This window comes from Ipomoea nil, unplaced genomic scaffold (genome assembly GCF_001879475.1).
Source record: "Ipomoea nil cultivar Tokyo-kokei standard unplaced genomic scaffold, Asagao_1.1 scaffold2283, whole genome shotgun sequence".
NCBI classification, from domain to species: domain Eukaryota; kingdom Viridiplantae; phylum Streptophyta; class Magnoliopsida; order Solanales; family Convolvulaceae; genus Ipomoea; species Ipomoea nil.
The window spans coordinates 3,840,928-3,859,306 of NW_017618711.1; the positions used below are offsets into that span (position 1 = coordinate 3,840,928).

The 18,379-nt window shown below is 34.4% G+C and overlaps 1 protein-coding gene and 2 long non-coding RNA genes across 4 annotated transcripts; 2 read left to right on the top strand and 1 right to left on the bottom strand.

Moving 5' to 3' along the window:
- Positions 1-3,514: 3,514 nt before the first annotated feature.
- On the bottom strand, positions 3,515-12,496 carry LOC109151343. The gene is made up of 3 exons (XR_002049288.1): positions 12,450-12,496; positions 7,055-7,062; positions 3,515-3,665 (listed from the first exon to the last, which is right to left on the bottom strand). It is a non-coding gene; the product is annotated as an uncharacterized LOC109151343 (long non-coding RNA).
- LOC109151344 lies at positions 4,337-6,285 on the top strand. The gene is made up of 2 exons (XR_002049289.1): positions 4,337-4,366; positions 6,197-6,285. It is a non-coding gene; the product is annotated as an uncharacterized LOC109151344 (long non-coding RNA).
- A 176-nt stretch (positions 12,497-12,672) lies between the features above and the next one.
- Positions 12,673-16,354, top strand: LOC109151341 (26S protease regulatory subunit 7 homolog A-like). Of its 2 annotated transcripts, none has more exons than XM_019299317.1 (11): positions 12,673-12,833; positions 12,891-13,052; positions 13,567-13,648; positions 13,867-13,958; positions 14,046-14,123; positions 14,262-14,323; positions 14,537-14,681; positions 14,867-15,085; positions 15,183-15,364; positions 15,478-15,653; positions 15,874-16,354. In XM_019299317.1, exons 2-11 carry the CDS (start codon positions 12,960-12,962, stop codon positions 16,029-16,031), a joined length of 1,287 nt encoding a protein of 428 aa, XP_019154862.1. In that variant the 5' UTR covers positions 12,673-12,833; positions 12,891-12,959; the 3' UTR covers positions 16,032-16,354. The 2 variants fall into 2 exon arrangements, with proteins under 2 accessions (XP_019154862.1, XP_019154861.1); XM_019299316.1 differs by having other exon boundaries at positions 12,927-13,052.
- The last annotated feature ends 2,025 nt before the right edge of the window (positions 16,355-18,379 follow it).

An 18,379-nucleotide genomic window follows, 5' to 3' on the forward strand; every position in this document is an offset into this window, starting at 1 on the left:
ACCAATCGTCCAATACCTTTGGGTTACATTATAATTAAAATTTTTAAATTTTTACTACATCTAAATTCCTTAAATTAGGAATTTCTTTATCCATAATAATTTATTCAACAATAATGGTTGAACTAAGTGAACACTGAGCAAAACACCTAAAGGACTTGTACCGTTGATTCATTCATTGATCTTGTATATATGTGCATTCATTAAATATATTACAACCCTTTGCAACAAAAATACTTGGTTTCTATTTAAAAAAAGTTTAGTAACAATTACAATGAATCTCCTATATTACATTGTATTCATATACTACGAATTACATATTTAAATAAACAAATTAGACATTAAATTACTTATGTTGAACTTCTCCTATATAATATTGCATTTATATACTTTCAAATATTTATTTAATTATAAACATTGGTTAGAAAAAATGACCGTCAAATTATTAAATCAAATGAATAGTTCATATTGTTCATATTTTAATTTTTTCTTGAGATTTCATAATTTATCATTAATTATATGATTATCCGATCCGTTAACTTTTTCATTAATTCACCGTTAGTCTAATTCTAATATTAAACTCTAATATAGAATTATAAGTACAACATTAATCTAATTCTAATATTAAAGTCTTAATAGAACTCTAACCACAATTCAAATCCTACTGTCGGAATCTCCTCAAACAATATTAGTATATATTTAATATTTTATGCTTAACCTCTCAAAGTGAGGGGGGCTCCTTGTGCACAGTGAGCACCGGTCTAGCCTCTATGGTTCATGTTCAGTTGAGTCACCATGATTTACATCCTCCCAAATGCTCTGTCGGGCCGGAGTGTGGGGGGCCCTTAGGGTTGGGATTCAACCTTTTGGAAGAATATTTTATGCTTTAATTTTTATTTGCTCTCCCGTATGTCCCGTATTTGGTTTCAACCATACCCATACAATTATTTCATTGACAATTATAATCAATCTTGACTATATTATCTTGCATTTGTAAACTTAGAATTACCAATTTAAATACGCAAATTCAACATTCAATTATCTATGCATGAACAATTCTAATATAATCTTGGCTTGATATACTTTAAAATACTTATTTAAGAAAAATATCGGGCATTATCCCAATCGCGTAATGCGCGTAAAAAACTAGTAGTACAACAAGTTGTATTAAATTATTTTAAATTTTTAAGATCAATAATTTTTAAAATCTTAATATCCCATTCTTTTTAGAATAAAATTAGAGCATCCATAAATAATAGAGTAAATACCCAAAATGGTCCCTCGACTATAGCTAAATTCACAAATTGGTCCTCAACTTTTAATGTTAACCAATTAAGTCCTTAACTTTGTAATTTTAACACAATTTGGTCCTCTGTCTATTTGACCATTTGTTGACTGTGATTTTTGAGGATATATATGTAATTTCATGGTCCATCATCGATTTTTTAAGGTTCTAGTTGCATTTCTAGGCCGCACTGTTACATTTGAATCCACTGCCGAAAGCAATCTACCAAATCCGGTTGCCTTTCTTCATCCTCCCTTTGGATTCAATGTAGTTGAGTTTGTACCAGAGCGAAGAAGATGACGTGTTTCCGAACCAGTGCAACGTCATCCTAGAGGCCTCCACGTGCTCCGACGAGAGTTGAAGGTTCTTCTGGAGATCGTCGATCACGGTCAACAAACGGTCAAATAGATGGAGGACCAAATCGTGTCAAAATTACAAAGTTAAGGACTTAATTGGTTGAAATTGAAAGTTGAGGACCAATTTGTGAATTTAGCTATAGTCGAGGGACCATTTTGGATATTTACTCTAAATAATATAACATTTTTCTTTAGTGCTACTAACTCCGTTACAATGCAGTATATGTGCCTCCACTGAGGCTCGAACCCATAACATCCCATATAGGAAAGCACAACCTCCCATATAGGAAAGCAACTTGGTGCCACTAAACCACAAGGTCCTTGGCATATAACCTGTTAGTACACACGGAGTAATTAATATGAATATATTAATTAAATATAGAGTTAATTCCATTTTTGGTCATAAATTTATAGGTGACAATCCACTTTTAGTCTTTTTTATTAGAACATTCTCATTTGGTCCTAGTATTATTGTGGCATAACCATTTTTAGTCCATCAACAAAATCGTTGAAATATCATTAAATACAAAGACATTTCAATCTTTTTTATACAAAGTAAGTCAAACCGCTATATTTTTTTATGTTTTTTTTTTTTTTTTTTTTGAAAACATCCATAATTGAAGATCAAAATGTCATTGTGTTTAACGATATTTAAACTGTTTTATTGATAAATGACGAAAATTGGTCATGTCACGATAATACTAGGACTAAAAGTGGACTGTCAGCTATAAATGTAGGACATAAATGGAATTAACTCTTAAGTATATGTTTTATTTTGTTGGTATATTTTGGTCCATCGAAAATGTTGGTTCATTGTACTTTGGTCCGAGTGAAACTAGTCAAAAACATCATGGAGCCTATTTTTGAGGAATTGAGAAGTCCAAGAAGAGCTGACAAAAGATGCACAATTCTCTCAACAAAATTGTGGTTGAAATTAAATCAAGTTTATTTCCTCAACTCCACAATGTGTAGCATGCGAAATGTACATGATTCACAAAGCCTAATATTGTGCTGCCCGAACTATAAATATGGGCTTTGTAATGAAGAAAACTTATTGTTGATAAGAAATTTAGACATTTTAATCATAAAATTCATGAAGAAACTTCAAGCAAAAGGACAGATTGGAGTACATTTCAGAGAAGCTGATCCACTTGATACTAGATAGTACAGACTGTGTGAAAATCCAGGTTGATATATAATTTGTGGAATTGTCATATATATTAGCTCAAATTGTATTTTTGAAACTTTCTTACAAAATTGCAGTATAAGGTTGATGTTAAAATGTGATAAACCTAACTTTTGTAAATCATTTGAATCATGTGGATCTTTAGTAGAAAGTTTTAGGTGTGACCTCGCAAAGTATGAGGTGTTCTCAAACTGCAATAAAAAATATCTTGAATTCTGGGTGTGACTTCTCAGAATAACAACTCCTATTATTGGACCCACAATGTTAGATTAGGCAGGACGTCCTACTTGACATCACTATCACAAGAAACTAAAAAAATGAAATTCTAGAATTAGTTAAATAAATTGAACATGTACTAGTTAGCGACTACCAGAAAATTCTTTACTGAATACACCTTGCCTTCTTCAAAAATAAGTCAACTTCTTCCTTTGAGATATTGGCATAGATATATGTTCCCTAAACATTTGTAACTAATATTAGATGAAAGAAAACAGTTTATATCATAAAACAAAGAATTTACCTCCTCATCATGAAATAAATCTTATTTACTTTTCATGAATGTGTCTTCTCTAACTTCTGGTATTTCATATGTTCTAACTAATCTAACTCTTATTGCTCTTTTGGAGTGTGGTGGACTGATATCCTTGATAGATACATATTGAGAAGACATTTTTTTTTTAGTGTGGAGTATTACTCATCCTCAAGAATATCAGGGTGAACTTCTACATCTCATTCGACCTCTTTATATAGAGGTAGAATTGAACCAGGAATGTTATAGAAAAACGAAGAGCCAAGCTTTGGAACAATGACAAAGAATGATTACGTTATTTAAACTTAACATCTTTTCAGAAAGGATGACTTTAATTAGGGATGGCAATGGGTCGGGTGTGGGTCGGGGAGGGCTACATCCATCACCCGACCCACCTTATATTTTCTCCATCCACCCCCAGCTCCAACCCGCATCGGGTGGACTTTTTCAGAACCCACCCCCACCCCCACCGGGTGCTGGTGCCCACTACGGGTACCCACCACTTATCATCTTATTATGTTTTTCAAAAAATAATATTTAAATTATTTACATATAATAAAAAAAATAAAATCCATTAGTGATACTAAAACATAAATAATGGAAATATTTAAATATAATAACTAAATTGTTAATTTTTAAAAATAAACTTAGTAGTTTTGATATAAAAAATAGTAAAAAGCTACACGAATTTATAAACTTTTATAAATAACTACATATTAGTACTTATTTTACTATTATATATATATATATATATATATATATATATATATATATATATATATATACACACACACACATGGTGGGTCGGGTGGGGTTCTAGGCGGGTCTTGTACATAGAACCCGAATCCAACCCGACCCACCGCGGGTTTGCTTTTTTAAGACCCACCCCCGACCCACCACCCACCATCACCCAAAAAAACCCGATCCATGTGGGGTGGGTTCAGGTGGATATCCACGGGTCGGATTGAAATTGCCATCCCTAACTTTAATTAGATGTCAATCAGTTCCAATTTGTAATCAATGAGGAAGTCAATAAGCCTTGATGGTATTCCAGCTATTATCTTATCAAGTGGCGAGTAAATTTCAAAAACTCTTCATATCACAACTTTATGAATTCAAAATATAGATGTCAACAAAATTATTAACTAAAAAATGGCAATGACTGATAAAAACAAATTTGGTTACAAAATAGCTCTTTATCATTCAATTCATTAGGATTCTTCAATGATTCGAAAGTCTTTAGACGAAACATAAAGGTAGGGAATACTTTATATTTACTCTCTTTGACAATTGTTTTGTTGTTGAATTTGATAAGATATTTATATCCAGTTGTTTTATACTTGTAGTAGTTAGTGACTACTAGGAAGTTCTTTAATGAGTACAACTTGCCTTCTTAAAAAATAGATTAACTTATTCCTTTGAGATGTTAGCATGGATATAGGTTCCCTAAACATTTGTAAGTAATATTAGATGAAAGAAAAAAAGTTTATATCATAAAAAAAAAAAAGAATAAATAACTGGAAAACTGATTTTACTATCATAAAGCAAATGAAACTAAACTGGAAAACTAATTTACCTCCTCATCGTGAAATAAACATTCTTTACTTTTCATGATTCTGCATCCTCTAACTTCTGGTACTTCACATGTTTTAACTTCCAATTAATCTAACCATTATTGCTCTTTTGGTGTGCAGTGGACTGATATCATTGACAGATACATATTGAGAAGGCATTTTTTTGTGTGTAGAGTATTACTTATCCTCAAGAATCTTAAGGTGAACTTTTGGATCTCATTCGACCTCTTTATATAGAGGTAGAATTGAATTAGAACTGTTATTGAAAAACAAAGAGGCAAGCTCTGGAACAATGATGAAGAATGATTACGTTATTTAAACATAACATCCTTTCAGAAAGGATGCCTTCAATTGGATGTCAATTAGTTCAAATTTGTAAGCAATAAGGAAGTGAATAAGCCTTGATGGTTTTCCAGCTAGTATCTTATCAAGTGGTGAGTAAATTTCGACAACTCTTCCTATCACATCTTTATGAATACAAAATATAGATGTCAACAAATTTATAAACTAAAAAATGACAACGGCTGATAAAAACAAATTTGGTTACCAAATAGCTCTTTATCATTCAATTCATCAGGATTCCAGAATGATTCGAAAGTCTTTAGACGAAACATAAATGTAGGGAATACTTTATATTTACTCTCTTTGACAACTGTTTTGTAGCTGAACTTCATAAAATATTTATGTTCAGTTGATTTATAAATGTAGTAGTTAGTGACCACTAGTAACTTTTTTACTAAATACACCTTGCATTCTTCAAAAATAGGTCACCTTCTTCCTTTGAGATATTTGCATTGATATATGTTCCCTATACATTTGTAACTAATATTAGATGAAAGAAAACTGTTTATATCATAAAACAAAGAATACAAAACTAGAAAACTTATTTTACTATCATAAAACAAATAAAACTAAACTGGAATACTAATTTTACCTCCTCATCGTAAAATAAACATTCTTTAGTGTACTTTTCATGATTTCGCCTCCTCTAACTTCTAGTACTTCATTTGTTCTAATTAATCTAACCCTTATTCCTCTTTTGGTGTGCGGTGGATTGATATCCTTGATAGATACATATTGAAAAGGCATTTTTTTGTGTGTGGAGTATTACTTATCCTGAATAATCTCAGGGTGAACTTATGCATCTCATTCAACCTCTTTATATAGAGGTAGAATTGAATCATGACTCTTAATGAAAAACGAAGAGGCGAACTTTAGAACAATGACAAAGAATGATTATGTTATTTAAACTTAACATCTTTTAGAAAGGATGTCTTCAATTAGATGTCAATCAGTTCAAATTTGTAATTAAAAAATGCAACGATTCATTTTCCTAGATTTATTCCAATAATGTGCTTCTCCAATGTTTAATCATCGGGAGTTTCAAAGGTATTCATTCAGCCGACTAATACATTATTAATTTAGGCTAAACCTGATCAGTAGCGGTAAACCAATGTGAACATAATAAATAATCGAAACTACCAAGCATCTACCTAAAACGACACAGTTTTATTTGGGCAGAAAAATACAAATCATGAAGTTGTAACTAAGCCTTGATAGTTTTCCAGCTATTATCTTATCAAGTGGCGAGTAAATTTCAACAACTCTTCCTATCACGTCTTTGTGAATACAAGATATAGATGCCAACAAATTTATCAACTAAAAAATGTCAATGACCGATTAAAAAACAATTTGGTTACCAAATAGCTCTTTATCATTCAATTCATCAGGATCCCGCAAAGATTCAAAAGTCTTTAGACGAAACATAAAGGTAGCGAATACTTTATATTTACTCTCTTTGACAATTGTTTTGTAGTTGAACTTGATAAGATATTTATGTCCAGTTGTTTTATACATGTAGTAGTTAGTGGCCACCAGGAAATTCTTTACTGAGTACCTTGCCTTCTACAAATATAGGTCAACTTCTTCCTTTGATATATTAATATTGATATAGGTTCCTAAAACATTTGTAACTAATATTAGATGAAAGAAAACAGTTTATATCAAAAAACAAAGAATACAAAACAGTTTATATCAAAAAACAAAAAGAATACAAAACTGGACAAATGATTTTACTATATAAAACAAATGAAACTAAACTGGAAAACTAATTTTACTATATAAAACAAATAAAACTAAACTGGAAAACTAATTTTACATCCTCACAGTGAAATAAACATTTTTTTTTTACTTTTCATGAATTCGCCTCCTCTAACTTCTGGTATTTCATATGTTCTAACTAATCTAACCCTTATTGTTCTTTTGGTGTGCAGTGGACTAATATCCTTGACATATACATATTGAGAAGGTATTCTTTGGTGTGGAGTATTACTTATCCTGAATAAAATCTCTGGGTGAACTTCTGCATCTTATTCGACCTCTTTATATAGAGGTAGAATTGAATCAGGACTGTTATAGAAAAACAAAGAGGCAAGCTTTGGAACAATCACAAAGAATGATTACTTTATTTAAGCTTAACATCCTTTCAGAAAGGATATATAAAGTATTCCCTACCTTTATGTTTCGTTTAAAGACTTTTGAATCTTTGAGGAATCCTAATGAATTGAATGATAAACAGCTATTTGTAGAACTTAGTCACCACCAGGAAGTTCTTTACTGAGTACACCTTGCCTTCTTAAAAAATATGTCAACTTCTTCCTTTGAGATATTGGCATGGATATAGGTTCTCTAAACATTTGTAACTAATATTAGATTAAAGAAAATAATTTATATCATAAAATAGAGAATACAAAACTGGAAAACTAATTTTACTATCATAAAACAAATAAAACAAAACTGGAAAATTGATTATACCTCCTCATCGTGAAATAAACATTTTTTACTTTTCATGATTCCGTCTCCTCTAACTTCTCATACTTCATATGTTCTAACTTCTAATTAATCTAACCCTTATTGATGTTTTGTTATGCAGTGGACTGATATCCTTGACAGATACATATTGAGAATACATTTTTTTTGTGAAGAGTATTACTTATCCTCAAGAATCTCAAAGTGAACTTCTGCATCTTATTCAACCTCTTTATATAGAGGTAAAATTGAATCAGGACTGTTATAGAAAAACGAAGAGGCAAGCTTTTGGAACAATGACAAAGAATGATTACATTATTTAAACTTAACATTCTTTCACAAATGATGTCTTCAATTAGATGTCAATCAGTTCAAATTTGTAAGCAATGAAGAAGTCAATATGCCTTGATGGTTTTCCAACTATTATCTTATCAAGTAGCGAGTAAATTTCGACAACTCTTCCTATCATATCTTTGTGAATATAAAATAAGATGTTAACAAATTTATCATCTAAAAAATGACAATGACTGATAGAAAACAATTTGGCTACCAACTAGCTCTTTATCATTCAATTCATCAGGATTCCTCAAGGATTGAAAAGTCTTTAGACGAAACTTAAAGGTAGGAATACTTTATATTTACTCTTTTTGACAACTGTTTTTTAGTTGAACTTGATAAGATATTTGTGTCAAGTGTTTTATATTTATAGTAGTTAGTGATCACCAGGAAGTTCTTTACTGAGTACACATTCCCTTTTTCAAAAATTGGTCTAACTTCTTCCTTTGTGATATTGGCATGGATATAGGTTTCCTAAACATTTGTATCTAATATTAGATGAAAGAAAACAGTTTATATCATAAATCAAATAATACAAAACTGGAAAACTGATTTTACTATCATAAAACAAATAAAACAAAACTGGAAAATTGATTTTATCTCCTCATCGTGAAATAAACATTTTTTACTTTTCATGATTCCGTTTCCTCTAACTTTTGGTACTTCATATGTTCTAACTTCTAATTAATCTAACCCTTATTGTTGTTTTGTTATGCAGTGGACTGATATCCTTGACAGATACATATTGAGAATACATTTTTCTTTTGTTGTGAAGAGTATTACTTATCCTCAAGAATCTCAGGGTGAACTTCTGCATCTCATTTGACCTCTTTATATAGAGGTAGATTTGAATCAGGACTGTTATAGAAAAACGAAGAGGCCGTTAATCATGTGGCTTGAGTTAGTCTTCAATTAGTTTGTTATTATCTTTTCTTTAGGCTTCAGTTGTGCTTTGTTGTAACTTCCTCTGTATAACCCTATTTAAACATTCTCTATAACTCTTGGTTAATGCAAGTGATTCTACTTTCACATGGTATCAAGAGCCAGCAACAACTCTTGATTTTTTTTTCTTTCTCATCCTTCCCTGCCTTACACAATGTCCACACAACTGAAATACCAATAATTGAAATTCCTATAATTCAAATTACTGCTCCTACAAATTTCCCCATTAAACTTACTTCCCCCAACTTCTCAGTTTGGAGATGTAAAATCTAAACCACTTTAATTGGCTTTAATCTACTAGGCTACGTTGATGGGAGTACTGTAGCCCCGTCCCAGTTTTCCGATGCCACGAAAATTGTCTCGAATCCTAGCTATACAAATTGGTACTGCCAGGACCAGATTATTGTCAGTGTTCTCCTTAGAAGCTGTTCTGACCCCATTCAACCGCTCATCTCTTCTGCTGAAACCTCCCGTCAAGCTTGGGAGTCGTTAATGGCGAGTTTTGCAAACACCTCACGTAGAAGAATTGTGTCACTCAAGTCCAAGTTAGCCTGCAATCCGCGAGGTAGCCGGTCTGTTATTGATTACCTTAACGACATGAAGGCCATTGCTGATGATCTTGCTATCGCACAATGCCTGGTGTTGGACGAAGATCTCACAGTGCACATTCTTACTCAGATTGGTGAAAAATACAACTCTGTTGTGTCAGCGGTACGTGTCCGAGAGTCCCCGCTGTCCCTCTTTGAGCTCAGTGAGATACTCACGGATCACGAGCGCATGTTAAAGGAAACAGATGAGTCCCGACAAAATATCATTGCCACGATGAATGTTACTCAGCGGTCCACCAACAACGACCGGTCAACTCAAGGTAATTCTAATATGAATCATCGCAATCGTGGTCAAATTCGCCATCCTTTTGCCTATAAAAGGGCATGTGGCCTTTCAAGTTAAGCGTCTTTTCTCCCCTTACTCTCTCCCTCTCTCTCTTTATGCTCTCTATTCTCTCTAAGACACCACTAGAGTTATTATCAATAAAAGGAGATTTGAGCTACATTCTATTGTCCACACACATACATACTGTACATACATTCTACGAGTACAATCGGAAATTAGTACTATTAACAGTCACATGTGCTTGCAGAGAATTTGTCTTCAACAGGTCAGCGTTCCCTGTTGGCGATACCAGCCCAGTCGCCGGTGGCAGCCCTTCCGTCGCTAGTGTCCTCTCCTCCGTCGGCAGTGGACTCTCCCTTCCAGCCTCAGCCACAAGTTCCAGCTCCTACAAACATTTGTAGCCCTACTGTCTTTACTCATCCTTAGCCGGCATCGCTTCCTTCGCCACTGCCGTCACCTCCTCGGACTTCATTCCCTCTACCGGCGTCGTTTCCCGCGCCACTACCGTCACCTCCTCGGCCAACATCCCCTCAATCGGCGTCGTCTTCTTCGTCACAGTCGTCTCTCCCTTCTGTGTCGTCTCAGCCATCCACGCTGCAACATCTGCCAGAGTTGCCACCTTCTCCTTCAGCGACGTTGGTTTCTTCGTTGGATCCTTCTCCAGCACCGTTGCCCACCTCGCCGGAAGTTTGTCCTCGTCATTCCATTCGGATTCGCAAGCCTAATCCTAAATATTTTGGTTCTTTGTTTGTTAATACAGTTTCAGTACACCCATTACCTACTTGTCTTAAGCCTAACACTGTTACCCAAGCGTTGAGAGAACCTTTGTGGTGTAAAGCGATGGACAAGGAATACGAGGCTTTTCTGCGAAATGGCACTTGGGATTTGGTGCCACGATAATCCAAACCGGTGGTTGGGTGCAAATGGGTGTTCCGAGCTAAACGTAAGCCAGATGGTTCGGTTTACAGGTATAAGGCGCGGCTTGTAACGAAGGGGTATTTACAGCAGGCTGGCCGTGATTTTTTTGAAACGTATAGCCCTGTAATGAAGCCTGTCACTATACGTGCGGTTGTTTCTATTGCTTTGCGTTATGATTGGCCAATCTAACAATTAGATATTAACAATGCTCTTTTGAATGGAACATTGACTGAAACTGTTTTTATAGAACAACCGCCGGGTTATATTAATGTGAATTTTCCGTCTCATGTTTGTCGACTTAAAAAGGCGTTGTATGGCCTTAAACAAGCACCACGAGCAAGGTACCTAGAACTTAGTCCTTTTTTTTTATTGCATTATGGTTTTCTCAAGTCACAGGCAGATGTCTCTTTATTTGTTTACTCTATTAATAATGTTCTTATGTATTTTCTAGTGTACGTGGATGATATCCTACTGTATTTTCTAGTGTACGTGGATGATATCCTACTTACTAGTAATAATGCTGTGTGTATTGAGCAGTGTGTGCGAGCGTTGTATGATGTTTTTGCGTTGAAAGATTTGGGGCTCTTACATCATTTTTAGGTGTGGATGTCATTTCAATTGCATCTGGTGTGTTTTTGTCTCAGTCACAATACATTTATGATATATTGATCAAGTTTCATATGGATGGAGCAAAGCCAGTTTCTACGCCTATGAGTTCTTCGGAGGTTCTGCCCCTCCCGGATGTTTCTGCAGTTGTTGATCCTACCAATTTTTGCAAGCTTATTGGTATGTTGCAGTATTTGAGCATTACTCGCCCAGATGTTTCGTTTGCTGTTAACCGTTTGTCACAGTTTATGCATGCACCGTCTGCGACCCATTGGTCTGCTGCAAAGCGTGTTCTACACTACTTAAAGGGGACATTATCCCACGGGTTACTTCTCAAAGGTACTGCTTCTTTTCGTCTCACTGCCTTTTCTTATTCTGATTGGGGTGGTTCTAGTACATTGGGTCGTTCTACCACTGCGTATGTTTTATACCTTGGTGGTAACATTGTTTCTTGGAAGTCAACCTGTCAAAAGTCAGTCTCTCGGTCTTCTACTGAGGCGGAGTACCGTGCCCTTGTGAATGCTACTGCTGAGGTACTATGGGTTCAACATCTTTTACGGGAGCTACGAGTGTCTTTGTGTGGCCCTCCTTTGTTACTATGTGATAATCTCAGCGCTACGTATGTCTGCAAAAATCCTGTGTTCCATTCTAGAATGAAGCACCTTGGCCTTGACTATTTTTTTGTTCGTGAGCCGACATCTTCCCTCTAAAGAACAGCTCGCTGATATCCTCACGATGCCGTTGTGACGAGCATTGTTTCTGCTCTTTTCAGTCCAAGATTGGAGTCTCCGACGGATCCTCCATCTTGCGGGGGCATATTAAATATATGGCTTGAGTTAGTCTTCAATTAGTTTGTTATTCTCTTTTCTTTAGGCTTCAGTTGTGCTTTGTTATAGCTTCTTCCGTATAGCCCTATTTAAACATTCTCTGTAACTCTTGGTTAATGCAAGTGATTCTACTTTCGCAGAGGCAAGCTTTGGAATAATGGCAAAAAATGATTACGTTATTTAAACTTAACATCCTTTCAGAAAGGATGTCTTCAATTAAATGTCAGTCAGTTCAAATTGTAATTAAAAAATGCAACGATTCGTTTTCCCAAATTTTTTCAAATAATGTGCTTCTTTAATGTTTATTAATTGGGAGTTTCAACAATTTTTTTTACATTTGAGTTTTTTTTTTTTTTTTTTTGAAAAATAATTTTCTTTTCCTAATTGCGCACAATTCCAAAAGCTGAAGGCAATTCCTAGTTTAGTATCCCACACGAAAAAACGATTCCCAGTTCACCATTTCTATTATCTTTTCTCACCCTGAAGGCCTGAAAGTCTGAAGTCTGACCGCTGCGCCGGTTGCGGTCTCCCTACCGTCTCTCTCTCACTCTCGCCGCTGCCCGCAGATCGCAGAGGTTTGTTTTTTTTTTTTTTTTTTTTTTCAATTTTTAAATTGACTAAAAAGTTAACAGCCGCCCGGCAAAATTTCCCAACTTTGCGATTGTTAGGAGGAAGAAGGAGAAGAAAGGAATCTCGGAAACATGGCACCTGCTCGGGAATTGGAGGATGAGATTAAGGACGAGAAGAACCCTAGGCCGCTCGATGAGGACGATATTGCTCTCCTTAAGACATATGTATTGTTCTTTTAAACCCTAATTATTTGATCTGCTGGAAATAAAGGGGGAATTGGAGCTTTAAGTTATCTTTCTGGACATAAACATATCAATCTAGTGCATTGATGCATGCCTCTTGGCTACAGTTGCTTAGGTTGTCTGGTACTTCAGAAATATAAAAGTAGAATTGATCCTGTTGAATCATGTTCTATTGTGTATGTCCATTCAACAATAGGTGAACTAAGGTTAACCCATTAGTGTATTCAATTAGTCCAATCTTTATTATTTAGATACTGAATAAGCATGTACTTGAGGTATTGCTTCGATAATTCAAAATCAGGGAGATTTTTATCAATGAATCAATATTCAAAATATTCCATTGGGGGATCTCTAACTCTATAAAAATGCTGTATTTCTAAATTTGGTGTACTAGAGTAGTATTCTCCCTGAGTAATTTTGTGTTAATATCTTTTTGTTTCATTAAATTGCTTTTGTAACTTAGTAACTAGCTTTGATATTTAAATGATTTCTGCAGGGCCTGGGACCTTATTCAACAAGCATAAAGAAAGCTGAAAAGGAAATCAAGGACATGGCTAAAAAGATTAATGATTTATGTGGTATGTTTCTGGTCTTAGTCTAAATATTTTTTTTCCTATACAATGTGTGTTTCATGGTTCCTGGACATACAATATTACAAGATATGAATAGCTTTTAGTTGCTTGTTGAATTGGATCATTGCTTTGGGTTGAGAAGTGAACTTATAGCAGTGATTTCCTTTTGTTTTTCTGGGGTTTTTTATTATATAAGTATGAAAATAATTTTTATGTTGCTCTAGGTATAAAGGAATCTGACACGGGCTTAGCTGCACCAAGCCAATGGGATTTGGTTTCTGATAAGCAAATGATGCAGGAGGAGCAACCCCTTCAGGTTTGTCTATGGGCAAGATTTGAACATGATTCTTTTATCACTCACATACTTTATGTGTTTAAGCTATAATTTGGTGCTTGTGGACAGGTGGCAAGATGTACAAAAATAATCAGTCCTAATACTGAAGATGCAAAATATGTGATAAATGTCAAGCAAATAGCAAAGGTATGACGGCTTTCCTTTTATTAATCACTGTATGTATGCACTATCCAATATATGGGGACAAATTGTATATGCTAGTGAGTTACCAGAGAAAAAAGTCTCAACTGGTTGACTGATATTACACCCTTTTTATTCCTGCAGTTTGTTGTTGGATTGGGTGACAAAGTTTCACCAACTGATATTGAAGAGGGCATGCGAGTTGGGTATGTTCTCTTTCCCCCTCCTATATGCTATGCTAAAGCTCTGGGCGATTGATGTCTCACTGTCTGTATTCTGTATGCAGTGCAGACATTAAATGAATGTTTCTAAGTTATTACTTGGATTGAACTGTGAGATAGGGAAGCTATTTATTCTAGGTGTAAGAGATCTAGCCTGCTACTTTTTGGTGATTTTAATTTATTTTGGTATATTTGCAGCGTTGATCGGAATAAATATCAAATCCAGATTCCTTTGCCTCCCAAAATTGATCCAAGTGTCACCATGATGACAGTTGAGGAAAAGCCTGATGTGACCTACAATGATGTTGGAGGATGCAAGGAACAAATTGAAAAGATGCGAGAGGTATTCTTGTAAATTTGTAATTAATCTCTTATTTATGCCACTTTCTGTATTTTGACACTTTTGATATATGTCACTCGAAATATATATTCTTTTATTTTCATCTTCTCTTATTCATTTATATATATTTCCCACTATGAGCTTGGAGAAGTGATTTTTTGTATTGGTATTTTGGATGCTAACATTAGGTGGTTGAACTGCCAATGCTCCACCCTGAAAAGTTTGTGAAGCTCGGAATTGACCCACCTAAGGGTGTTCTTTGCTATGGTCCTCCCGGAACAGGGAAAACACTACTGGCTAGGGCAGTGGCTAATAGAACAGATGCTTGTTTTATCCGTGTCATTGGTAGTGAACTAGTCCAGAAATATGTTGGTGAAGGAGCTCGGATGGTTCGCGAACTCTTTCAGGTTAAAAACAATTATTGTTATGTAACTGAACGAAGTTATTTTTTCTGCATTGCTTGGTTTCTGAATAGTTCTGTTGTTTTTGTTTTTGGTGTCACAGATGGCACGCTCTAAAAAGGCTTGCATTGTGTTCTTTGACGAAGTAGATGCTATTGGGGGAGCACGATTTGATGACGGTGTAGGGGGAGACAATGAAGTTCAACGAACTATGCTTGAAATTGTGAACCAGCTTGATGGCTTTGATGCACGTGGGAATATTAAAGTACTCATGGCAACAAATAGGTATGCCTGCCTTCAACTTTTGGACAACTTCTAGTTCTCATATATAGTTCTCCCCATAACCTAACTACAATTTTTTTAACAAGCTCGTGACATCATTTTATTATTTCTTTCAGACCTGACACCCTTGATCCAGCACTGCTGCGTCCTGGACGATTGGATCGCAAAGTTGAGTTTGGCTTGCCCGATCTGGAAAGCAGGACACAGATTTTCAAGATTCACACGAGGACAATGAACTGTGAAAGAGACATCCGTTTTGAACTTTTAGCTCGTCTTTGTCCTAACTCTACTGGTAAGGTTTCCCATGTTATAATTGCTTTATGTGTCCATGAAACAAGACTACTAGTAGTCTGTGTTAAAGATGAGACAAGTAAATCTGCTTTCATTATCAGATAGAATTGTTTACCAGAAACAGCAAGGAAGCAGTACCATGATTCTTGACTTACTGTATGAACATTTGACTATTCTGGGCATACTTTAAATAACTTTGTTGGATCTCCTTTTTGATTCAGGAGCTGACATAAGAAGTGTTTGCACTGAGGCTGGGATGTACGCCATTCGAGCACGAAGGAAGACCGTTACAGAGAAGGACTTTCTAGACGCCGTCAACAAAGTCATCAAAGGGTACCAGAAATTCAGTGCCACTCCAAAATACATGGTCTACAATTGATTCTTCCTACTGGTTTTTGTCACTTCACATAAAAGAAAAATGAAGGGTTCTGGTTCCAACTTGAAACTTATTAGTTGCATAGCTGTCCTCAGTCTTGTATCAGATCCCTTTAGTCTTGTATCAGATCCCTTTTATAAGAACTTGCAGCTACCTCTGAGTCTTATTTTTTTATGCAGTGTTTTTTTTTTTTTAATTATTCAGAAGCTACATGTGTGAAGTCTCAACATTTCTTTTCTTTTCTTGAATTTATTGAATCTTCATTTTTAGTCATATGCTTATCAAGTTTACTTTTTAAAGTGAAATATTTCTGAATGTGTGTTGGATAATTATGGTTTAAAATACATTTAGCTCATCAAAATCTATATTATGATCATTCCTAACAGAAAGTTGTATTTAATTTAATAAATATAATTTAGGGAAAATTATAATTTATGCCTCTCACAAATATGTCAATTATCAATGTCAATCATGAATTATTAGTGATGTAAATATTGTCATTAAAATTTCAAAATGTGACATATATTGTATTTCTCCCTAATAGAAAGGAGAAACATCGTTGTCGGCGGGAGGAGAACAAACGAAGAAAGAAAATTCACTAATAATTCATAGGGAGGGCAATATATGTCACGTTTTAAAAATTAAAGGGCAATATCTACTCCATTAATAATTTAGGAATGACATTGATAATTGACATATTTGTGTGTCATAAATTACAACTTTCCTTACAATTTAAAATTTTTTCATTTATTTATCACAAATAGGAAAGAAATACATATGATTTTAATTTTGCTACAAAGCCCAAATAAATTTAAAGATTGTGATTGGAAGAGAAATCGATCAAGCATCCACCTCATCCTCCACATCTCATCAGTTGAGGTTATTTCTCAATTATTTGTGGATCCCAGCATCCACCTCATTCTCCACATCTCATTCAATCACAAAAAATCCTTCTCCACATCAGTTTTGAGTTATTTTTCAGTTTTTTATGGACCCACCATTTAACCCACTATATTTTAATTATTTCTGTTACCTACTGGGCCCACAAATATACCATACTTTGCAGGTGAAATATTTTTGAAATAACTCCTCCCCACATTAGCTATTAACTTTGGGTGGAGAGAATTCATGTAGAAATAACTCCTAAATAACTACTAGTTTGGATGCTAATAACATCCTTCTATATATTAAAGCCATATAGCCATGGCCAATCAAATGGCTGTATTTTCCCGCCCATATAAAACTACAGCGTTTTGACTATTAGTTTGATCCATTTTACGTTTTTTTTTTTTCTGTTTTCTCTTTTTGCATGCTATTTTGGTTTTTGTTTTCTCCGATAAAACTTTGTGTATAACAATATATATCAATTGTTAGTATTCTACATAAGGTAGAATACTTAAATATCTACAATTCCCTCATCGGAAGTTGATCCAAATCAGAACTTTTTATCAGCAGGTGTTAATAGAAGCATAGAAACAGTTATCAAAACAATTATTACATCTTTTTAAGTTCTTAATATAAATATAAATAATAACATTTGAAATCTATTAGCCGACTACTCAGAAGACGTTTCAGTCTTCGGTGAAACATCATCATTAATCTTCATTAATGTTTCATCCTTCGAGATACCCAATGGCAGAATCATCCTTCTATAAATACTATAGAATAGCAAACACCACTCTCACCTTCTCCTTCTTCAATCAAAATCTCCTGTTCTTGGTTAAAATGGGATCTCTGTTTGTATTGGCCAAAGATCTCAACACAGAATGCTACACGAAAGCCATTAGGCTTAGATTAATAAGAATTTATGATGTCCATGAAGGGAGAAATACGAGTATTATTAAAAGTCAAGAGCTGTTGTTTCACGATTCAGAGGTAAGCTTTTTAATGTTGTAATCCTTCTATATTGTTATTTACAGTTTTTACTAAATTGTTTTACATCATTTTTTTTTTTTTTTTTTTTTGTTTCAACTATTTTGTCTAGGGAACCTATCTCCATTGCAACATCCCAAAGGAATACTTGGATAAATTCTCAAATCATTTCACAGTGGGAAAAGTTTATTGTATCAAAAACTTTTTGGTAATTTCTAATTATTATCAGTACAAGCTCACTCCGGACAATTACATGATTAAGTTGAACCATCAAACTACTGTTCTAAGACACCGTAGGAAAGGCTTTGCTAAGTGTATGTTCAGGCTTCGCAGTTTTGATGATATCCTAGGCAGAAAAATTCCTGAGAAATTATTATTCGGTTAGTATACAATAATTTTTCTTTACTATACTTTTTTTTTTTTTTTTACTCTAAACTCAATGTAAAATATATCAATTTCATACGAGTGTGTGAATAGCA